This window comes from Malaya genurostris, chromosome 2, assembly GCF_030247185.1.
Source record: "Malaya genurostris strain Urasoe2022 chromosome 2, Malgen_1.1, whole genome shotgun sequence".
In the NCBI taxonomy this organism is placed as follows: Eukaryota; Metazoa; Arthropoda; class Insecta; order Diptera; family Culicidae; genus Malaya; species Malaya genurostris.
The window spans coordinates 98,876,476-98,901,949 of record NC_080571.1 but is presented as its reverse complement, the minus strand read 5'-3'; the positions used below and the strand labels follow the sequence as shown (position 1 = coordinate 98,901,949).

The window sequence follows — 25,474 nt, the reverse complement described above, 5'->3', positions numbered from 1 at the left end:
TACTTTATTGTGAAGGAGCTCGGAAAATTCAGTGGCAATTTCTTTTAAGAATTCCTTTGCTTCTTGAAAGAAAACAAAACAAAATGTTTGCGTATCAATTAGTACATCCAACAACCAACAAAATGAAACAGTTTTGCTAATGCAGGTACTTTTGCAACCCGTGTAAATGAAGTCGGTTCGAATGACCTGATCGAATGATGTATTAACATGACTTACAAATTGTATTAATTTTAGTCAATTTTATAAGATTTTATATGATTCAGCCATAGTTCTCAAAACGACGATTTGATATTTTAAATACTTATAATTTAAAAAAATGGCAAAAATGAAATTTTATTTGTATTTATATTTTGAACAAACTATTTGAAACTAAATTTGTGAATATCGATCACGCGACCTATACAAAAAATGAGTGAGTTACATTTTGGAGTATATAACCACTATTTCCGGGGCTCCAGGAATAGGGAACCACTATAGCCAGGCGCGTACACAGGGGGGGGGGGGGATTTAGGGGTACAAATCCCCCCCCCCCCCTTCGAAACAAAAAATTATAACCCAAGTGAACGCTCCTTTTCCTCGCTTCGTAGATTAAAAACTTACTTAAGAAGCACGATGGGAAGGGAACGTTTAAACGGATTAGCTCTACTCAACATTCATCAAGATATCGATGTCTCTATAGAAGAAATTTTGGACGTAATGGCGCAAACACCAAGGAAAATGGATATTTTGCTTTGAATGTGAAATATCAAATATCAAATAAACGAATAACTTTCAACAAACGACTTTATTACCAAAAACATTTTTAAGTTAATTTATACATATTTCCATGCGTAGGGAAATTTATCACCATGATCTAGAGGTCGAAAATTGGATGTCTGATCGGCGAGGTATCCACAAATTGACAGAAAGATGGTCACTATGTGTAGAAAATAAAATTTCGATTTTTTTTATTTTCTCATTCAAAATAAGCGTTTCGTTTTAACAAAAACACGCTCCCTTCATACTTGGTTAATGAATAATTTTTAGATACATTGAAAAGCTTCGGTTTCATATTTTTTAAAAGTTCAGTATTTGAGTTTTCCTAAAATACTCCCCATGCACCTACGGGCCTAGGAAAATCAGTCTAAAGTTTGAGCGAATTCTATACCTATGTTTTATATTTATAAAAAAATGTATAAAAGAAACCGAAGCACATTTATGGACTTAAAATTTGTTCGGTAAATACTAAAACATCTAGAGTTGTATAAAATTCGGTTCGGTTTCGAAATTGTGATATCTCTAAATAAATTTTAAAATTCGTAAACATTCTCGACATGCGTAGAACCTCCATAACTTTGTCACAATGGCAGTTCAAGAATTAACTTTTTGGAAAACTTTTTACAGTCCAAGCGACTTCAAATGTAGTACAAAGTGGTCGCAGCTCGACAGTTAATTTTCATACAATATCAAATTGGCAGAGGTTCAGTAATTTTAATTCGATTTAATGATTTGAATCCAATGCTACAATGATGGAACGATCGATGGTGGTTCAATGCATAGTTCGCTGGTTTTATAAGCCAGTTGTCATATGTTCGAGCCCCGACCTGGAAGGAAGGATCCTTAGTGTCAGTAGGATCGTAGTACTAGCCGTGCAATTATCCTCTACGCTAAGGACGGATGCGAAGTCTGTTGAAAGACCAATTCCAAGAATGTAATGCCAAGACTTTGGTTTGACACGTTCCTCTTGTTACTTGTAGATTCGTGCCATACATTTGACAGCAGGTGCACTTAAAACTGGGATAGGTTTTACTTCAAGCGAATACGCAATAAAACTGTAAGGAAAGGAAACCCAGTCTATGTTTTGAAATAAGAATGGCTTTGCTCCGAACATTAACCGAATAAACTAAATAAATAACCGATAAATTATTTAATTTTCAATTTCTAAGACAATTTTGCGACAAAACATAAATTTGACCACAGACTTCAGCAATTCAAAGTCAAAAAATCTATCTGACATTTATAGTGAATGCTGTAAATTTAAATAGTAACGACATCCACTTTGACCCATTTTGAATAATTTTTTATGAAAAATATTATTTATTTAAGTACTATTTATTGTTGTTCAGAAAAAGTTTCGTGGCTCATCAAATAGCTGTTAAATTTGGCATTTTAGGTTTTTTCGACTCAAAAGGTTCCCGACCCCTGGGAAATAACTTTTTGGCCATCTATTCACAATGACTATCGATTTGAATAGTTTTAAGCTCAGATTACAATTTTTTTGTTTATGTTTCGCTTTACCGCTGAAAACGATGGTATAAATTTTTGAACACCAGATTTTGAAAATGCTTAAAGCAACGGTATAAAATTTTGAACTTGACACTGTGTGTCCATTTTAATTATATATGGAGCAGTAGTTCTTCGAAGTTTTGTTTGCTCGTGCTGTTGGAATTTCTCTGAATCCTGAATAGAAAGTTCTTTAATTAGTCCAACATGGAAACCATCACTACCCCTTTTTTATAAAATCGGAAATCCATGTACGTCTGCATTTGGTAGGTCTTTCTCCGTCTTTAATTGCTTTTAAACACAACACACCAAGTAGCAACGCAACGAACTTTCTTTTGTGAGGCCTGATCGACATTTTATCATAATGCGATATTCTGTGAAAAGTTCTCTGCCCCACAGACTGCCTTCCAATGTTATCACTGTGTGCAGAAAAACTGCAATAAAATGCCCACTCCCTATATTTTAGTCTGTAACCACTTTGATTTGTCTGATCAATGTAATCACAATACAGACATGCTCAAAAAGTCTGTCACAGTCAAACATAACAACTGTCAAAGTATTGACTGTCGGCAGTCAAACTTGACTGTTGCAGTCATTTAACTGTGAATAGTGTATTCACATTATCAGACCAAATATTAACTGCGACAAATTACTTGTCTGTAGCAGATAAACTGGGACAGATAAACTGGCTAGTCTGATCGTTGCTTTATTTTCTCGATTACTCGATTTTCAGTCAAAGAATTGTGATAAAATCGGGTACAATATCTTCGCCTCGGCTGTAAGAAACAATAGCGCAGAAACAAATAGTTCAAAAATTGTTCAACACTGCTGTTATAGCGACGCGAGAACTCGTATCGAATGCACCTATTTTCATTTTATCCTTAAGGTCAATCAAGCCAATTCATCGAGCAGAGAATTGGTATATGAGATGACTACTGGAGCCGTTACTCTATTTCTTGCATAATATACTTTGATACAATATCGTTAACCCAAATCACGAAATAAAAACATAAAGGGAAACCAAATTATCATTCAAGAGTGTCACTGTCTCATGGATAACCGATGCAACTATGAGATTTTTTCTTAGAATTGTTGTATAGGGTTGAAAGAATCATTCTTTCGATGAAATTTAGTTCAAACACAGATACAGGCACAGCGGCATTGTATCCATAGGTGTATTTAGGTAAACTTCATAACTGATTTCTCGGCACCTTAACTAACCACTTTACAAATTTTTTACGTTGGAAAAGCACTAGCTGCTCAAACCATAGACCGATATGTGTAGTGATCCTTCCGGTGGACGGTTTCGGATTGTTTATCGTTATCTACTCTAACCTGTTAACCGACAAACAGCAGGTGGAACCTAGTGCTCCAATTATTACTGTGGTAAAACCAAACAAAACAAAGAAAAAAACAAAAAACTTCGAAAACAAACGGTGCACATATCCGACCTGATGCCTAGCACGCCCGCGGACCGGACTTCGGATGATAGCAACCGCAATTATCTCGGGAATCGTCACAATTATCAATACAATAAACCAACACCGAAAACATCGACAAATTAAAAACGGAAACGGGAAATATATATTATGGTCAACATAACAAAACGGATCAAACAACAAAGAGGTACTCTCGCATGTAAGTAGTTACGAAACGTAAAAGGTAGTATGGAGGCAACAAACGGACACGTTTTACCAGTTATCGAACGAGATTTCACCTTTCTGTTCCTGGAAAAAATTCGTCGGTTCGTGAAAAATTGAGAAAAGAAAGAGAAATACAGATCAAATGAGACTGCGATAATTGTTTGATATCGATCGATCGACCGGTTCCAAAAGAGAATATTATTGGTAAGCATAGATAGATCTCCCCTCCCCCATAAGAGATCCAGACTTCTCCAGACCGTCAGCCTTTGACAACGAAAAACAAAAGCCTAGTTCTGGCAACACTTACCTGAAAGACCGCTTGCGCATGGTGGTTCGTCGGGCCAGACTGGCCAGGGTACCCTCATGGTCGCCTTCGTGTCCGCCGCCATGGTTGCCATTCGGTTGCTGTACGTACAGCAGATGGGTCTGCGAGTTGACGCCTTCGCCGTTCTCGATGCTCAGCGAACCGGTTCGCGAACCGCCCGTTTTCTCGAGGGCGGCCATGTCGAGGATCGCATTGAACAGGGATGGCTTCTACAGGAGTGAGTTTGATCGATTGCGATTGATGTTGGTTGGTTGATTTTGTAGTGGAAATTTGGAGGTTTGTTTTTTTTTTTTTGGTTTGGTTGTTTATTTTCGGTTTGGCGGCCAAGGATGGTTGATTTGTTGGCGGATGATGGCGGTTGTGGTGGTTTTGATGGGATTTTGTGCCGCACCGGTCGCCAATATGAACACGTGCAGGGGTGCATTCGGTCACGGGGCACGGATGAATTGTATCGTGGTTGTTTTTTTAACGTGATGACAGTTTGGTATGATACAGTTTAATGCGTTTTTTTTACAGTAGATTGTTTTGATGAAAGTTAGCGGAAGCAAATTTTATTCGAAGCATAAAACAAACAGACAAAATTTATATGAAATAGTTTGAAATTTGTTAATGCATTTCGATTGTTTAAATATGGGATCATTTTTACAGGAACATAACGAATCAAGGCTAGTGTGGCCTGATGTTGTCGATGATTCTTTCGGTACTCCGTTGATTCGTTATTGTCAGACACAGTGATTGGAAGCGATCGCTTGTTGGTGGATCGTAAACGAAGGCTTTCAATCACTTTTTATGGGATTAAATCGTTTGTATTTACAGCTTCGTGGCTTTTTCATTAGAAAAGTGAAAAAAAATGATTGAATAAAATACTGAAAACCGTGTAAAGTATCAAACTTGAATCGAAAAACATGCATTTAGATAATAATTTGGAATATCTATACTATCGGAAGATATTTGCAATCAGATTCACTCAACATGCATTAGGTAAGTAATTATAGAGATAAAAAAAGTTGAATATAAATTGTATTTACACCATCTGCGTGTGTGAGTTCTGAGCGTACAGTATGTTGTTTGTGAATTAGTGAATTGTTTGGCTGTAATTTTACCATCGATTTAAAAAAAAGTAATTGCTAAAGATCAACTACATTGGCAGTTTTCTAGAGCTAAAAGGATTTTCTTCGTTTTTAAATTAGTTGGTTCTGTAAAACTAGAGAATGGGCATGAATCTATAGTAAGGAAACCGAAATATCTAACCTATGGCTACGATCTTGATTCTATGACTAATTTTAAACGATGAAACTAGTGAAAATGCTAATGCAGCTATGGCGAATGAGTTTACTTCACATTAAATATAGGACAATTTGAAACCGATTGGTTGCATATCGATTGCTTTTCTTCTCTGTTATTATCCCTTTATTTGGTTCTATCGTTTATTGTTTTGTATTTTTTTAAATGCCTCATTTCATTGTGTCATACTTCAAGTTGAATATTCTGCAATATTAAAATTTATCTGCGTTGTGTAGTGAAAGGACTCCCGGGTTGGCGGTTCAATACATAGGGTGCTGGTCTTACAAACCAGTTGTCGTATGTTCGAGCCCCGACCTGGAAGGATTCGTAGTGTCAGTAGAATCGTAGCACTAGCCATGCAATGGTTCTGTACACTCTGAATCGGCTGCGAAGTCTGTTGAAACAGAAGGTCGAATTCCGCTACAGGAATGTAATACCAAGGCTTTGCAGTGAAAGGATGCAGTCGAAAGTATGTTGCGATTGAATTCACTTGAATTGAATTTTCATCAGGCATTTTCATTCAAACCCAGTTTTAGGTTGCGATTATTTTAAACTGATTAAATAATCGGAGTTCTCTTGGGGTTAGTTTAAAGCATTGGGTCAAAAAGTACGCTTTTGGTGTTTTACAGAAGATGGCACCACCGGTGGCGGTCAAATTTTATAATAGCTTGAGGATCTGTCAAAAACATTGCTTCATTGGAGCATTTCTATTTGTGTCATAACGGGTGTTTTTCTAGAAGGGATTTTTTTGCAATATGAATTACTCTATTGTCTGAAAGTTGTTTTGACAGTGTGAAGTTACGTTTCTACTCAATATTGTTTAGCAAATCATCATGAATTGGTTAACTCCAGAGCAACGCAAATCGTGAAAATTTATTTTCAAAATCAGTGTTCAATTAAAACTGTTTATAGAGCACGTCGTGAATTTTATGGTGCACATAATCGACCACTTTTTTTATGCCAAGAATTACCGATGCATTCCGATAAATGTACTGTTTGGTGCGGTCATAGACCTAGTGGCTAGTGGAATTATCGGTACTTATTTTTTTTAAGGACGACGCGAGATGATCAATCAATTTTTGTTGAGAATCTTCAAGATATGGAAGTGGACGAAATGTTGTTTCAACAGGATGGTGCCACTTGTCATACATGCTTACTACAGGAACATTTCAACAACAACATTATTTCGAGAAATAGGTTGCCTCCGCGTTCGTGTGATTTGACGTCACTCACTGTGGGAATACGTGAAGTCATTGGTTTATATGGATAAACCAGCAAAGATTGATGCTTTAGAAACCAATATTCAACGTGTCGTTGCTAAAATACGCCCTCAAAAGCTTGTAAAAGTGGTCGGAAATTGAACCTCTAGAACGACCTATGTGAAAAATAGTCGTGGCGGCCATATGCTCGAAATCATATTTAAACGTTAAATGCCATGAAATTATTTGCCAGATAAAATAAAAATTTGGTCATCTCATAATTTGGCAAGTGTTTTATTTAAATTTCAAATTAGCAAGCTCTTCAAAAACACCCTTTATATTGTAAACTAATTGTTATTCTCTAAGATGACAAAAAGATTCGTTGGGGCCTATCGTTTAGTGTTAAACGAGGAATCATATCGTGAAGATTCGAGACAAACGGAAGTGAGTCAGAAAGACGTTTACCTGTACCGAAAAGCATTGAAGTTTGTCCGAATGATTGTATGTCGAAAAACAGTGGAGTGACATAAAAAGGAACCGTTATTTTGAAAAGGAAAATTTATAATGTTATTCCTAAATGCAAAAGATATAATTGTATTAACGTAAATACGAAGAAAATTAACATGCTTCTTGTTCGACTGCCGAGTGTCATTATTGCAGATCTTCCGAAATGCATATCTATTTGAACAATGTTACCAACGAGTGTGACTGTCTCTGATTGATAACGATGACACTTCTCCGCAGCTTCGATTAGCAACTAATTACTAATGTCATAGTCATAACGTCCTGCACCGTCTGACGCACGAGAAAAAGGTGGATGGGTAACGTCAGAGTCATAACTGGATGACGTGAATACGAATAAAACTGACACATTTTTGTTCACACTTCTGAATATTGATTTTTATTTTAGTTTTTGCAACGATTGAGCGGAAACATATATTGGATAAGCCAAATGAAAGAAAAACTAACAGAAAAGATGATTTATTGGAAAAAGATACGCTCAGAGACAGGAGTCGAACCTGCGTTCTTATGCATTCCGTGCATACGCGCTACCATTTCGCCACTTTGAATCTTGTTTTAGTCACTCTAAAACGCCAGTTAGACATAGTAGAACGTACATCGAACATGGTCGACACATCCTGGCCGTCATCCGGCAGGAACGCAGGTTCGAGTCGTGTCTCTGAACGTATCTTTTTCCAATAAATCATCTTTTCTGTTAGTTTTTCATTAGTTTGGCTTCATTAGCATTGGCCTTACAAGTAAGTTGTCGTATGTTCGAGCCCCAACCTGGTAGGATCCTTATTGTCAGTAGGATCGTAGTACCAGCCATGCAAGGGTTCTGTACACTCTGAATCGGCTGCGAAGTCTGTTTATTTATATATATTTTAATCAACAGACAAACTAAAGTCCTAATGATTATTTCTAAGAATATTGTTGCTTTTATTCTGCTATGAGGAAAATTGAAATCGATTCCCATAGATACGCCATTGAAGGTTCGCTGTAATCCATGGCACCGTAGTTAGTACGACGTAGAGGCATTCTGAGGAGGATGTTGTTGCGAAGAGCTCTAGAACGAACATTGATGTTGATTTGACTAAGTAGTTCAGGGTAATCAATATTGTTCGTCAAAACATCGGCAATTAGCATTGCACGGAACAGATCTCGGTGCACTTGCACTGTTGAAACAGAAGGTCAATTCCACTACAGAAATTTAATACCAAGGTTTTTTTCCAACAAGAAATGCATGAAACCTCGTCGGTACAACTCAAGGATCTCAAGAAGAGATAACGTACAATATTAACTGCTATGCACGGAAGAGTCTAAGCCGAAAGGTAAGAAGAAGGAGAAAAGCTTAGTACAAACCGGTTATTTGTGATCAATCCCCTAGATGACTATCGAAAGACTGTTGATACGCAAAAATATCGTTTGTCTTTCAAGGAAAAACGGTACAAATATCAGAACTTACATTTGAAACCGAATTTTTTTCATCACGACAACGGTCGGTCGCGAGTTCCAATCAAAAACCACTTGAGTAAGGGAATTCGGATTCGTTACTATCGAACTATTACTTTTCTGACAGATGGGTCAGCATTCGTAAAATCACCCAGAAACCCTTTTTTTAAATTTTCCATCTCAAGTGTGTCTGATTCGATTTTATTTTATCATTTAAATAACTTTCCAGAAGAAACATCGAAAAATATGGGGGACGAGTATAGCGTGATGGGTAAGTCGACGTTTTTCACGCAGCCCGCCTGGGTTCGATTCCCAACCCCGGGTCAGAAAGTAAAATTGATCTATACTATCTTTTGAAAAGGTCTAAATATTTTTAATCAATTTTTTCCAAAGAGTTATTGTCGAAAATGATTCCTATAAAAAGTGGTATACTAGAGATCAGTCAAATTTTTCATTAAAAATACTAAGAAAATTTTTATCATGCTCTACACGGATTTTTTTTTTAAATTCACAAAATAAAACTATTATTGATTTAGATAAAATGTTTGGTGATTGAAAGATGGGCACATTCAAGGAAAAAAAATCAAACAAAAACTATCCCAATAGCCAATCATCCAAGATTCCAATTTTTCAGTGTAAAATTAGAGCAATTTTTTTAGTATTTCCATTAAAAAATTAGACTTATTTTGAGAAAATACATATTTGTAGGTTTTGCCATTTTCCCATACTAATAATATGCAAAAAATAAATTGTAAACATGTCTTGTCCTTTTCAAAAGATAGTCTAGATCAATTTTGGAAAACCAAAGTATGCAATGTGACATTTTAGGACAAACTCTACATGTGCAGAAAGTTTCATTCAAATCTGAGAAACTTCTGCCAACTGCGAACATGATATAGCGCAAAATTCGTCATATTCAAGTCCATTATAAAATTAATGATTTTCAACAAACGATTTTATCCAAAAAAAAATTCAAGTAATTATTTACATATTTCCATGCGTATGGAAATTATTCATCATATTCTGAAATCCCCTCCGAAAAAAAATTCTGGGTACGCCTCTGACTCGCGGCATAGTTTTTTCATACGCGCCGTGTGTTGCGACGCACGCATTTGTAAACTTGCATTGAATAATTCCATAAGCGACCTGAAATTTGTTAATCACCGCAGATATTGACAAAAGTTTTAGTTCTAGAATGAAATTTTCCAATGGTAAATATTGAATCAATTTTTTACAAAATAAAATCTCAGATTCGAAATGCGATTTAGCATACTTTTTGTTGTCATTCAGGGACTTGTTTACAAGAATGCGAAGGATTAGATAAACATAAATAGCTTAAAAATTTAATTTACTCAAGCGTGAATTATTTAAAACCATCATGACGGGTGTTTCTCTATCTCTGATAATGGTTTTGATGTACTGAGTGGCCTATCAGTTTCACTGAGTTCAAACGGACGGGCACAGCTCGATCATAGACTATGCTAGCAAAAGTCGATCTGCTTTGTGAGCTTTACCCACTAATCCTTTGGTTCATTGATAGTTGACGGTGAACCTTTTGGATTCAACAAGCAGGCAAACATTATAATTTGGTCCGGAAGAAAATAAAATACTTTTCGGTACATTTTGGGACCAATAAATCGATGCTAAATAATTTAACATTAGCTCCACCTTTAGTAGCTACGTGAATATTTAAACAATACGCAATGAGATTCCCGCAATCAGCATTAGTGATGAACTGATTCGCTTTATGTATAGTGTCATGCTGATTGGTCTTATCTTCTCAAGAATCACAAGTTAGACATTTCCTTCACAGGAATCGAGTTATTTTCCTTTAATCCTACTGATCCTTCGCATTCGAGAGAAAGAAACTCATCAATTCGGTTCTTATCAGGACCAAAAAATCGACTTCAATGAATTATTTGAGTAATTTTCTTCTATTGAAATTAGTAAATCTACAGTAAGACTTGAAGTGTGTCAGGTTTATTCTTATTCACGTTTATCCGGGTATGTCTCTGACATTACCCACTCATGTTTCACAATTTTTTCACAAACGTAGTATGGGTTGGTCAAGCTTTAAACAGTTACAAGGCTGTTAGTGTGAAATCTAAACAGGCTATAAGATTCAAATTGTAAATTCACTAGTTTCTACCCAGTTCGACGCATAATCCTTTCACTGCACTATACAGACATTTTAAATTCAAAAATTTGCAATTCATCAAATATGCGTATATGACATTACCAACAGGTGACAGGAGCAAGACAGTTGGAGAATTTTGTAGACTTGGTGCGTACAGACATTTCCGATTTAGTTTTCAAATATACATGTGACACTCGGAATATGAAATATATACAACATCAACAGCTGTCAACGAGAGCAATTTTTTTCCTGTGCACACACACCGAAATTTCGAGAAAAGTAAATATATCATACAACATACACAAACCAAGTTGTGCTGCGGATTGATTTTTCCTTAGTTGAGGTGTTGAAATAACTTGAAAAACTAGCTACTGAGTAAAGAAAAATCTAGCTACACTCTACTTATGTCGTTTTTGTTTTCAGCGCTGCACCGGTGTAGTGTAGCAGTGACTATATTCGCTCCAATTTAGGTGTAATCAAGGCATCCTTTTCTTCCCTACACCGGTGTAGTGCCACCGTTGAAAACGAAAATGGCATAAGTCTCACTTGATTTCCATTTAATTACCTAGTCGAAAGTACAACACGTAATAACAGTTCTAGCCATAGAATACTAGAAACTACAGTACTCGTGGGCCCTTCCGTAGCCTCGATGGAATAACGGAATTCAGCTACTCTGAGTAACAGTGGCAAATTACTGGGAAGTTCGACTGATTGTCACAATAGGAAGGTTGTGTGAGGATTTCCCTGCCTCTGTGTAAGCTTCCGGCGCTCTAACGCTGGACAGTAATTACAACTTCCGCTCTAGAGTCGGATCGTGGTACCGCGCGTGAATACCATACGGACGCAGGACGATGGTCCTCTGCGGTTCTGTTGTACGTTCTGTGTGGAAGCAATTAACCTTCGGTTCAGTATTTTTCATCCGGACAACATGGTTTGACTCTGACGAAACGGATCGAAAAGGAGTTCTGGAATAAAAGGAGGAACAGAGGAAGGTTTGGTTTTTCAAAGCTGACTGGAAATGTTCTACCGACTGCGACGTTTCATCAATGTTCTCCTTTTGATTGGGCACGTACACGTGCAGTAAAGTATAAATCTGAGTGAAAATCTAAGATGAGATTTGAGTGAAGATCTAATTTTAACATCTAATCTGCGTCTGAATCAACATTTCAGTTGAAATTTAAGTCCCAATCGGTGTCCAAATCAAGTCTTAGTCAGAGCTGAATCTGGTTTTGAATCCGAGTCAAAAACTAGCTATTAAGCGTTCTGATTAGTCAAGGTCTGAGTTAGAATTCAAGTCAGAATTGAAATCTATATATCTATTTTTTTGTTTAAATCTAAGTCTGAGTAATTTTTTATTTCAAATTAAAATCTGAAGACAGGGCAACATCTAAATATCGATTTCAATTTATTTGTGAACCTAAACCTTGGTAACAGTTTAAGTTGAACTGAAATATGTTTCGTCTAAATCTGATTCTAAAACGAGTTTTAAGCTCAACTACTAATACCAACAAGTGCTCAAGTATTCCAACATCAAATTTCAAGCATCCATGTACTGAAGTGCTAAAATTACAATGCCAAGTCCAACTGTGCTAGTTCAAGCATCCACGTTCAAGTCTAAGTTTCAGTTTAAGAGTTCAAGTCCAAGTATTCAACTTCAGGTGCTCAAGTCCAAGTGCACAAGTTCATGCATCCAAGTCCAAGTGCCCTAGACTAAGTATTCAAATCCAAGTGCCAAGTCTGAATGTTGGAGTCCAAGAAGTTAAAGTGTTCAAGTCCGTCAAGCGATGCTCGAGTGTCCAAACCAAAGTCCAAGCATTTTGGTACCACTTTCGAAATCCAAGTATCCAAGTTTTAATTCAAGTCCTACCGCGAAAATCAAAGGTCAAGAATTGAACAGCAACTGTTGAAATTCAAGTGCTTAAGTCCAAGTGTTCAAGTCTAAGTGACCAAAGCCAAGTGTCCTAGTACAATTGTTCGTTGGAGAGAGTCCAAAGTTTTAGGTGCGAGTGTCTAAGCTAGAGTCCGAGTATTGATGTTCAAGAGTTCAAGTCCAAGTTATAAATTTCATGTATCCAACGACTAATCCAAGTTGCGAAATGATACATTCTAGTTTCCAAGCATGTCCACGTCGAAGTCTTAAAGTGTAAAAATCCTAGCATTTAAATCCATGTATCCCAGTCCAAGTGTTCTAGTCCAAATGTACTGGTTCGTTAGACCATGATAAAGTCCCAGATCAAGTGACTCGTCAAATATGCACCGCAAAATTTTCAAGAATAATTGTGCAAGGTAAAATAATCAAATTCAAGTGTCCAAGTCCAAGTTCGAATAACCAAGTACAAGAGTCCAGGATCTATCGTCGCAGTCCGATTGTACAAACCCAAAAAAAGGATCAAGTGAATAAGTTCAAGTAGCCAAGTCCAAGTTCAATTGACTAAGTTTGACTATTTAAGTGGCCAAGCTCAAAATTCTAAGAACCAAGTAAACCAGTCTACAAAAAATTCGAGTGTCCTAATTCAAGTTCAAATGAAAAACATCTATTCAAAACCTCCAGCAAAAAACCCCAAGTGCAAGTTCAAATGTCTAAGCTGATGGGTCCATGTACCTATGTACAAGTGCCTGAATTCTAGTGTTCAAGTTTTCAAGATCAAGCTTACAATTTCAAGTGCAAGCTCAAATGTCATAATCCAAATCCAAGTGTCCAAGGCCAAATGCCCACGGCCAGGAGTCCATGACGTCCAAGGCGAAGACGTCCAAGCAAAGACGTCCAAGGCCAATGCGTCCAAGGCCAAGACGTCCAAGGCCAAGACGTCCAAGGCCAAGACGTCCAAGGCCAAGGCGTTCAAAGCAAAGGCGTCCAAGATCAAGAGGTCCAAGACCAATACGTCCAAGACAAAGACGTCCAAGGACAAGCCGTCCAAGGCCAAGACGACCAAGGCCAAGTCCTCCAAGGCCAAGACGTCCAAGGCCAAGACGTCCAAGGCCAACACGTCCAAGGCCAAGACGTCCAAGGCCAAGACGTCCAAGGCCAAGACGTCCAAGGCCAAGACGTCCAAGGCCAAGACGTCCAAGGCCAAGACGTCCATGGCCAAGACGTCCTAAGCCAAGACGTCCAAGGCCAAGCCGTCCAAGGCCAAGACGTCCAAGGTCAAGACGTCTAAGGCCAAGACGTTCAAGGCCAATACGTTCAAGGTCAAGACGGTCAAGGATAATACGTTCAAGGTCAAGACGTCCAAGGCCAAGACGTCCAAGGCCAAGGCGTCCAAAGCCAAGACGTCCAAGGCCAAGACGTCCAAGGCCAAGACGTCCAAGACAAAGACGTTCAAGATCAAGACGTCCAAGGCCAAGGTGTTCAAGGCAAAAGCGTTCAAGGCCAAGACGTCCAAGGCCAAGACGTCCAAGGCCGAGACGTTTAAGGTCAAGACGTTCAAGGCCAATGCGTTCAAGGCCAAGATTTCCAAGGTCAAGAAGTCCAAGGCCAAGACGTCCAAGGCCAAGGCGTTCAAAGTAAAGGCGTCCAAGATCAAGAGGTCCAAGACCAATACGTCCACGGCTAAGACGTTCAATGCCAAGACATCCAAGACCAAGACGTTCAAGGCCAACACTTCCAAGGCCAAGAAGTCCAAGACCAAGACGTCCAATGCCAGAAATCCAATGCTACGGCGTCCAAGATAAAAGACAAAAGCGTCCAAGATCAAGAGGTCCAAAACCAAGACGTCCAAGATCGAGGCTTCCAAAGCCAAGCGCCCAAGACCAAGTGTCCAAGGCAAAGTGTCCAAGGCCAAGTGTCTAGAGGCAAGTGTCTAAGGACAAGTGTACAAGGTTATGTGTCCTTTTAGAAATGTTCTAATTGCAGTCCAAGTGTTCATTCTTAAGTTTTCAAGTATCGAGTCATGTACAAGTGCTCAACTTCAAGCATCTAATAACGAAGTGCCCTAATGCAATCTCTCCAGTCCGAGTGTGCCGTTTCTTGAGTACATGTTCAATTGTACAAGCTCAAATCCCAATGGCCATGTGAAAGTATCTAAGAGAACAAGTTTAAACTTCTAACAACCAAGTGGGTTTAGCTCAAATTCAACTGCTCAAGTAAAAGTTCGATTGCCCCAGTGTCCATTTCCATTTGCCTAAGTCTTATCTTAGACCAAGTCTTAGTTCAAGTGTCCAAGAGTGAAAATCCTAGTGTTCAAGTTAGACTTTCTTAGTCCAAGTGCTCAAGTTCCAGTTTCCCAGTCCAAGCGTTCTAATCCAAGTGGTCTGATGCATGAGTTCAAGTCTGAGTGTTCAATCTCAAGTGTTCAAATTTATAAGTTTCCCCCTACAAGCGATCAAGTCCAAATGTCCAAGTCCAAACGCCCAACTCAAAATGTCCAAGTTCGGGTCCGAATCCAGGTCCAGATTCAAGGGTCCAGTTCAGTTGTCTAAGTCCAGATGTTCGAGACCAAATCCTCAGTGTACGGACTGATTGAACTGTATAACCTCTAAACTTGCTTGTGTAAGTAGTGTCCTTTTACTCTATTGATGCAACCAAATCACCAGTACGCTACCATCATCCTACGAAATTGAGGTTATGTCAATTATGTAAAGAGCTACTCTAGTGTAGAGATGATTATTTTCTCTTTAATGGCCAAATTTCGATAAGGGATGAGAAAATTACTTAAATGCAATATTCGTGATGGAAAGAAAGTAAACTCTACCTATATTTTATAGAAAAGATGTTTCTTCATGATATCAACTTCACACTACTTGAGAATTCAACAATATTCCAAAGGTTAAATAACTACTTGTTTCACTACATTTCAGGAAGGTGCTAGGATTCTAGTGTCTACCAAATCAAACTGCAACATCTAAAAAATTCTCCAACGTCTTTTCTTGGGGATCAATGATTTTAGATTTTGTAGTGACATTCACTACAGTGAAATATTGCTGAAGTGACCTTTATTTTGCACCGTACTTGCTCGCTAGTGCTGGTGCCGTTCAATGTTATTTTCCGTGATTGGTTATTGAAAAGAAACTACCTACTTTGTAACGACAATAACTACTGATATCTAATCCTAGACTATGCTAACAACAACCGGATTGGTGTTCGTGATAATTTTAATTTATGAGCTTATGGATTAGTTTTGTGTAATCAATGTTTCTTATCGTTTGAGAGTGTGCGAAACTTGAGTCTAAATTTCAAACCGACGCTTCTCTAAACTAACTGCGAAAAATGTTGAAAGAAACAGAAAAGGAAATTAGCGAACAAAACTTCATAAAATAACCTGTTACTGACTATTCTAGAACGAAACTTCGCAGAAGACCGAAGTTCGTGGAAACTTAATGTAATCAAACAACACACAATGCTTAACTGGAAGCCATTAGAAACAAGTCGAAACATTTAAAAAAAGAATCATAACTAAGGTAGAGTAAGAAAAAGAATGTATCGAGAGAGGTTAGAAAACAAACAAGGATAAAATCGAAAACAAACCGACTGTAGCATTGAATAAGATAAAGATAAAGTAATAAAAAGTGAGTAATACCGGCAGTCTGGCCGTGGGACTATTATTGCTTGCATCTTGAGCCTGTAAGAGTGAACGGCCATGGTATTACGACTTTAAGTTGATTTCATTATTTTCTGCTGATCTTACTGCTAATGAAATTGTTAATATTTCTGTCCTACCTACTTGAAACTAAAGATATGATTCACGTTACTCTAAATGGTGGAAACGATACCTGATGTTGAATATTAATTGTCTGTTGTCTGTTTTTAGTTCAAAATACGCTGCAGATCTGCAGGTCAAAGTTCTAACGTATTCGTTTACATAATATGTAGTTAAACAATACTGAGTATAAAAATAAAACATACGGACTGATACAACTAAGGGAGCGACCAACACAGGGAAACGGTTTGTTCCTAAGTACAGAACCTGGCTAAAACTTAAGTGTAGAGAAATAGAACGTTCCAAGACAGAGACAATGTACGGTAACAGTGTCGTGTACTAAACAAATGATCACTAGACGAGTAAAAAATCTAATCAGTCCATTGAACGAATACGAAATAGAACAGAAGAAAATAGAAAACTAAAATTACGGGTAAAAATTAAATTTTACCGAGAACGATCCACGTCACTCCACTAGCTGAAGTGACAAAGTAACAATACAGTAGAATTTGGTATTATCGTACCGTTCAGAACGACCAACGAAAAACATACAACGATTACTTTCGTTCCTTTAAACCTCAAGACACGGTTACTGATCGCAACGAACCAAAACAGTCAATCCAACAGAACAAACATGAACATGAAAATGTGTTCTGGAACTTAAACAAATCATACGGAATCAATTTGCACTAACTAGATAACGAAATGATAAGAGCTAATGCAAGAAATAATAATGAAACTTAATTCTCCAAATCATAGTGGCTCACTTCCTTTCAGTTGAGCCAAAATCTGCATTGGTTATTTTTTTTATTTTTGATTTGGTTTTGTTTTTTTTTTGATACTTTTTTTACTCTTAGCCTAAACTGTAACTTCATAGATGTATTTTCTGTCGTAAGTAAATCAAAAGAAAGCAACATGGTTCGATGATGTCGAACGGTCGCAACCACTTACCGGAAGATCCGACTCAATCTGGCCGAACTTGGTGTTCCGCCAGGACTCGAGGATGAGCAACCCGGCGTATATTTTGCCCACCGTCAGTTTACTTTTGTTCAGTTCTTCCTTCCGGGGGACTAGCAGGTCCAGCATCTTTCTCGCTTGCAGCGGCCAGATGTGGCTGATCGTGTTGCGCAGTTCCTGATCTGCCTGGTCCATTTCTTCGGCTACCGTGGGTAAGTTAATGGAAGGCGATGAAAGTCATGGCGGCCTTGGTGTGCCAGGGTATTCGTACTTACCCGTTCTCATCTTGATGTTCAGGTTTTCTCGGATCAGCGCAAAGAGGGTCGTAGTAAAGCCGACCTTCCCCTCCGCATCCAGTGGCATATTCATGCGGATGAGCTTCTTGTAGGCGAGTCGGTTGGGACATTTGTTACCAAATCCCAAAGGAGGATCCATGTTTTTCAACATATCATACATTTCTGTATAAAGTATTTTACCCCTGAAAGTCGAAAGGATTGAAAAATTCGAACGAATTCGGATGTAGCTGATCGAGAACGTACGTAGCATTTGGATCGTATTCGGCCCATATCCGTACAAATTCGTCTAGATGATGGGCACCGAGAATACTGGAATCACGTGTCAGATAGTCAAAGTTGTCCATGATGACGGCAACGAACAGATTCAGCATCTACAGATAAAGAACAAACACACCGTTGTTAGATTGGATTTATCACCGCCGGAAGAAACTAAATTTAATCAAGGACTACGGTTCCATTCATTTAGAATAAAAATAAAGTGTTCACTCGAGTTTCCGTTTTAGGTAATGCAAATTGCCGACCGTTTGTTTAACCTCTTCTACCGAGTTTGGCACAGCCTTCTTGATTGCATTCTTCGTCACAGTGGAGCTCCCGCTTGACAATTACCATAAATCAAATAAACATATGTCGTTTTCGTTTTTAAACTGCACTACACCGGTGGAGTGCTACACCATGGCATGAATAAACGAACAAAAATGATGAAAACATAAACAGTAACCATTGACTACAATAAACGATTCCATTGCACAGAGCTACACCAAACTTTTGATGAGTGCTACACCAGTGGTATCGGTGCAGAAAAAGTGTAGCACTGGTGTAGTGCAATTGGTAAAAACGAACGGTTTCAGTGCAGCTTTCGCTACACCTGTGTAGTGCAATTTAAAAACGAAAACGACAATAGATTTCACAGTGTAATAGTAATGTAGTTGAGAAACCCGTGACACCAAAAGCGCCGTCTGGTATAGAATGGGTGCGTAAATGCTCCTAAAATGCATGCATAAAGTTACCTGCGCATTTAACACAACCACAGTAGCATAAATCAATTAAACATAGATTTCTCACTGTACGGTGACACCGACGACACGACCTGCCACTCGGCTATCAAAACTGTATCGCAAATTTAACTACCCCTCAGTAACTCGTAATGTCAAACCGAATCGTTCGAAAAATACTAAAAACTGGCAACTAAGAATAAACAACTGTTCTTCTAATAATAGTTACCTTCACCGTAGAAACTGGTGTTTATTATCAAATCAAATTAATTTTGTCGAAATTCGATGAATATTTTTGTTGAGATAAACCATGAACGTTCAATAAACAAAATAAAATGATTTAATGTTCGAACAAAACGTCGTAAATTCTGGAGAATGAGAACAATACTGACTGAAAAGGTAGTGATTATCTTAGACAAACATCGTCAGTTCTTTATTGGGATGCCACGACTGAACCCATGTAGAAAATTCGAAGATAAGAAATTATTGCATGCTCTTCATATGCTTCAGATATTCAAAAATATGAATATGACATACTGAAAATATTCATAATTTTTAATTCTGATTCTGATCGAAAAACTTAACAAAAGATAGCATATGAACAAATTGGGATCAATTATTTGCATATTTATATATCTATATTAAAAATCAACTCGCGTGTTCTCAATGATAGTTTCATAAAATATATTAAAATAATTCAATTGAAAATTCGTTGCAGTTTTAAGGTAGCATCGTTTGCCTTCGTTATCTTGATTCAAATAAAACATTGTCAGTCACTCAAAAATTGAGTCGAACGGCTAACTAACTTTGTTTTAATTAATATAAAATTTTATTTCCTCAATGTTGCTAATCTTTGATTCACATGATGAGCAAACACAATTCCAAGGATTGGCGAGGTTGATAACAGTTCTTCTCCTGCGAGATTGGCGAAATTTCTTTTTTCAGTTCTCTATAAAAGCAATATTTCGTTAGCTACAAAATGAAATTTTTTCAATTAATAATGTGTTGTTACTCGTATGCATCTAGAGATAGATTCCTTGATGGCCATCATTATCACAGTCGTGATATCAACCCGATTCATCCGGTGTGCCAATACCTTTGATTCGTAATATTTTTTTAAAACCTCCTTTGCAAAATTTGTTGATTTCTTCGTTTAACACCTCTAGTACCGGTAATATCAAACCTGAAATCGAAAATGTTTTTCAATAAATTAGATTTTGGGCTTCGTTATCCAGCTAGGTGATTGTCTTTACCTAAGCCATCCTAAGTCATACAGAAACAATTTGTTAAACTGAGCCTGTATTCTCGAGAATAGTATCCCGCTGAATATATAACTTTTCCATTTGTTTATGTTTACTTGTACTGTTGGGATACCATGGTAACAAACTCGTAACAACCACAACAGTGTTGCTCAAGAAGATTATTTTCATCATTATCAAGGGGTCGCTATATTTGTGGTAACTGATGGTAAATCGCTCACGGACACTTTTTATTCCAATTTTTCCTCTGAGTATCTGGTCGTGTCGTCGGTGACACTAACAGCACCTCTAGTGACAAACGGGTGTACTTTTTTCCATTAGCTACTGTGGTTGTGTTAAATGCGCAGGCAACTTTTTGCATGCATTTTAGTAGCATTTACGCACCCATTCTCCACCAGACGGTGCTTTTGGTGTCACGGGTTGTTCAACTACATTACTATTACACTGGGAAATCTCTGTTTATTTGATTTATGACAGTAGCTAACGGAAAAAAGTGCACCCGTTTCTCACCAGAGGTGCTGATAGTGTCACCGTACAGTGGGAAATCTATGTTTATTTGATTTATGCTAATGTATACGACATACGACTCCATGGTCCTTTTCTGTAAAGGCAAGATGACCAATCCGTCCAAAAAACGTCGACTGCTTTAAAATCGGTTACTTTTCCAGTAACCGTAGAATATTCCTGTCCAGGAAGGTGTTTAAAGTATGATCACAATTTGAAGTCATACACTTCTTGCAAATCGACAGTTATAACTAGGTTCTAGCTGACACTTTCAGCTAACCTGACCCATCTTGGATGGAGTGGTTGGGGTACCGCTTGAACTAGTTGGCAACTCTTTGCAACGCTTTAGCGGCATCCGATTTTCGATTTTTCCTTGTCGTCCAGACTGTCTTAAAACGTGTCTTCGTTTGAATTTGATCACATCAATCAGTTTCATCGACTACGGTATGGAAGTAGTTTGGAATTTCACGATTCGCGAGTAAAATTTCGGCACGTTAGCCGTCTTGCTTCGTTGCCTCTTTCATAAATGAAGAATGAATGACAAAATCAATCAAAAGGCATAATGCTATACACGTAAATAACATTTTTAGGCGACGTTTTTTTTCAAACCTAAAGAATTTCAATTCATACGTCGCTGAATGAACACCACACAATTTTTTATTCTTCACACTCAAAATATTTCTAATGAAGATCAATACACGTAATCTAGCAAAATCAACAAATCCCGTTCACCCAGTAGTTTCGGAACCGGAAGTAGTATCCACAACAAATTCAGGAATTTCGTAAGAAACGATAAGACGTTTCCTTTGAATCTACAGAGAGAATCTATAGAATCATATAGAAAGGTTATGCAATCACAGTGAAACAGTCTTTTGAACCGAGGCCCGGAGGGCCGAGTGTCAAATACTATTCGACTCAGTTCTTCGAGTACGCAAAATGTCTCTGTGTGTGTGTGTGTGTGTGCGTGTGTGTGTGCGCGCGCGCGTGTGTGTGTGAGTGCTTGAATGTAACATTTCTTTACACTAACTTTTCTCGGAGATGGCTGATCCGATTTTCACAAACTTAGATTCAAATCATTAGGTCTTGTGGTCCCATACAAAATTCCTGAATATTATTTGGATCCGACTTCCGATTCCGGAATTATGGGGTAAAATGTGCAAAAAATTGTGAAAATAAGTGACCAACTTTTCTCAGAGATGGCTGAACCGATTTTCACAAACTTAGACTCAAATGGAAAATCTTTTTGTCCCATAAAAATTCCTGAATATTATTTGGATTCGACTTCCGGTTCCGGAGTTATGGTGTAAAATGTGCAAAAAAAAACACGAGTTCTAACTTTTCTCATATATGGCGCAACCGATTTTCACACACTCAGGTTCAAATTGAAGGTCCTGTGGTCCCATACGTAATTCCTGAATTTCATCCGGATCCGACTCCCGGATCCGGAAATATAGGGTAAAGTGTGTTAAATTGATATGAGAAAGGCATCATACACCATTAGGTGGATTGAAACAGGTTTTTTTTACTACTATTTCCAATACTTCCGAAACCGGATTCCGTGAACCGGAATAGCCGGAGGTGGTTCATATGGCAAGCGAAAATATGACTTACAAATTGGAACACTTTTGAACTCAATTAAAAATAATTTCCCTCTTTCACTTCGTATCTTTAGGTGGCGCTATGAAAATTTTAGCACTTAACCCTTTCACGACTCTAAGATGTCCAAAAATATGTCAGTACGACACAACATTTTAACTATTGTAGGTGTAGAGTAAGAGAATATCACCAGAAAAACATAGCAGAGTGCATGAGTTTCTTATAATTTCATGGGAAATATTTTTCCCTATCATCCTCAGAAATAAATAAAAGAAGAGTAATTTAATTTATTGCTTTAATCGCTTTAATTATTAGAATGGTAAAATAAATAGTTAGTTAGTGTATTCTATGAAACGATTTCGTGTATTTGTTTAGCACAAGTGGACGTTGCACATTACACATTTATTATGTGTTCTATTTTCTACACGTCATTTTGCACAAACTTTTTCAGTGCAATGAAGATTGACAGTTCTTATTTTTTTATTCGTTCAGAAACACATTTGTTGCCTTGGAAGTAAGTTTTTTTTAACATTCAATAAAAAAACATCGATTAAATAATAATAGAAGAATCGACAACGATTTTTATAGAAGGAAAAAATATTTCCCTTGATCGTTAAGAAGTAGTTCTGGAACCAGAAGTCGTATCCAGATGAAATTTTGGGATTTCAGATGGGACTATACGACCTTTTACTTGAACAAGATCGTGAAAATCGGTAAAAGCATCTCTGAGAAAATAGATTAGGTTTCATTTTGAAGTATTTGAACACAATTTTCTGTGCTTCCTGGATCGTAAATCGTGGTACCTATCTCTCATTCCGTGGTACCTATCTCTCATTTCAAGTTTTCAAAAGTGAGTACACTGAGGTCTTTTTTTATGCGAATTTACGTACCACATAAAAAAACCGCATAACTCTGAAAATTCGCATAAAAAAACGCATAACTATGAAACTTCACATAAAAAAAACGGATAACTCTGAAAATTCGCATAAAAAAATCGCGTGAAAAAACGGCATAAAATAAGACCTCAGTGTACTGAGTTTGGTATCGCCGTACTGAGCTACTCTGGTGTGTGTATGTTTACACTACAGAGTTGCAAACACAACCAAGATTTTCGGTTTTGTTTTTGCTGGTACTCAAAACGAGCACGAGCTTTGATGTACGAAAATGAAAACTGAACCGTAGCGATTGAATTTCATGTCTCAAACTAAACAAAACTGCCTACTGAACCGAACACGATGTGCAGCACACGAGGACATGTTTTGAGAGTTGGATTAAACTGACATCGATTCGAACATCGACCGCCCATGACAACTCTGGCGGATGGGAATACAAGGAGACAGTTTCATAAGATTCTGATGCAATGTGTTGATATACTAACACACCAAATCACAGCTCACAAATCGTCTCTCAGTGGGTTCTAATATTTGACGTGAGCTCAGCGCTCATCTGCTGATGTCTTGACACTACGATGTTGAGGCGATGTTTTCTCTATCAAAATTTCTGCCCAGCTACTCAAATCGCTCAGTGATGCTACTGAAACTGCATAGCAGGTGAGCTGAAATCATTGATGATGTAATACAAAACTGTTTTAATCCACCTAGTCGTGCTATAATGTCTTTCTCATACAACTCATGTTTTCATAATTATCACTAAGGACTTCTTCAAACAATTTTTTTTATGTTTAATATGAACAAAATGGGCTGCTTGGGAAAACATAAGCATAGCATTTTCAGTTTTAAACAGCTTTAACCCAAGTTTATAGGTATTCTGCGTATTTTTTTGCATTTTTGCTCTTAATGATGGTTTAAAACCCTGTTGCTCCGAAGCCGGAAGTGAGATCCGAACAAAAGTCAAAAGCAGTCTATTTTCATATACGTTGACCCGTTCATTTGAGTCCAAGTTTATGAGAAGCCACTTTGCTTTTCATGAGACAATAAAGACAGTTCCGTTTTTAAGTTTTCAACTACTACCTGTTTTCGGTACCGAGAGCTGGGAACCGGCATAGCTGAAATCAGTTCGTTTAGCCAGCAACTAGCATAACCTATATATTAAAACAGTTTTGAACCAAAGGTAGAAGAACTTTTACGTTTTTGCATCATCGCTCTATATGACAGGTTGCAATTTCAATTTCAATTTCATACTCTGTATTTCCGAAACCGGAAGCCGGATCTGGATAACATTGTACATTGACGTATGAAAACATAATACTTTCATTTTAATCTGAGTTTGTGAAGATTGGATGACCCGTTTCTGAGAAATTTGAAAGATTTTCGGTTTAGAGCACAGGAGCACTTTTCCAATACTTCCGGAACCAGGAACGATGATCCGGTGTATTCAAAATAAACGTATTTGGTCATAAACTAACCATACCTGCCTAATTGAAGAATTATATGGCAATTTAAATGTATTTGGCTATATAACAGATCGGCTGAAAAGTTCGTATCGTTTCTATGAGAGGGCGCCACTAGAATTAAATCCATACCATTTTCAGTTAGTACCAACCTTCAAAAGATACGTGAATAAATTTGACAGCTGTCTGATTATTAGTTTGTGAGATATTGCATTTTGAGTGAAGCTACTTTTGTTATTGTGAAAAAAAGGAAAAAAAGGAATTTCGTGTGTTGATGAAACACTACTTTTTGATGAAAAAAAGTGCCGCCGATACCAAAAAACGGCTTGATGAGTGTTATCCAGACTCTGCACCGGGCGAAGCAACAATTCGTAATTGGTTTGCAAAATTTCGTACTGGTCATATGAGCACCAAAGACGATGAACGCAGTGGACGTCCAAAAGAGGCTGTTACCCATAAAAACGTGAAAAAATCCACAAAATGATTTTCAATGACCGTAAAGTGAAGTTGATCGAGATAGCTAACACCCTAAAGATATCAAAGGAACGTGTTGGACATATTATTCACGAATATTTGGATATGAGAAAGCTTTGTGCAAAATGGGTGCCGCGTGAGCTCACAATCGATCAAAAACAACAACGAATTGATGATTCTGAGTAGTGTTTGGAGCTGTTATATCGAAATAAAACCGATTTTTTCGTCGATATATAACAACGGACGAAACATGGCTCCATCACTTCATTCCGGAGTCCAATCGAAAGTCAGCTGAGTGGACTGCACGCGATGAACCATGCATGGCGCCTGTATTTTGGAATTCGCATGGTATAAATTTCATCGACTACCTTGAAAAGGGAAAAACCATCAACAGTGACTATTAAATAGCGTTATTAGAGCGTTTGAAGGACGAAATTTCTAAAAAACGGCCTCATTTGAAGAAGAAAAAAGTTTTGTTTCATCAAGACAATGCACCGTGTCACAAGTCGATGAAAACCATGCTGAAATTGAACGAATTGGGCTTCGAATTGCTCTTTCATCATAAATCAAACAAACATAGATTTCCCAGTGTAATACTAATGTAGTT

The 25,474-nt window shown here is 37.6% G+C and overlaps 1 protein-coding gene across 21 annotated transcripts in view; it reads right to left on the bottom strand.

Annotated features, from left to right (window-relative positions):
* LOC131427151 (voltage-dependent calcium channel type A subunit alpha-1) overlaps window positions 1–25,474 on the bottom strand; it is a 394,973-nt gene that overhangs the window by 25,042 nt on the left and 344,457 nt on the right. For 16 of the 21 annotated variants that reach the window (XM_058590100.1, XM_058590094.1, XM_058590097.1 and 13 more), the window contains 6 exons: window positions 17,936–18,063; window positions 17,672–17,874; window positions 17,391–17,599; window positions 16,320–16,361; window positions 4,213–4,439; window positions 3,980–3,989 (listed from right to left, as the gene is read on the bottom strand). In XM_058590100.1, coding sequence (XP_058446083.1) covers window positions 3,980–3,989; window positions 4,213–4,439; window positions 16,320–16,361; window positions 17,391–17,599; window positions 17,672–17,874; window positions 17,936–18,063 — 819 coding nt within the window. The remainder of the gene's footprint in view (window positions 1–3,979; window positions 3,990–4,212; window positions 4,440–16,319; window positions 16,362–17,390; window positions 17,600–17,671; window positions 17,875–17,935; window positions 18,064–25,474) is intronic. The other 5 variants (XM_058590103.1, XM_058590102.1, XM_058590107.1 and 2 more) reach the window with 3 other exon arrangements.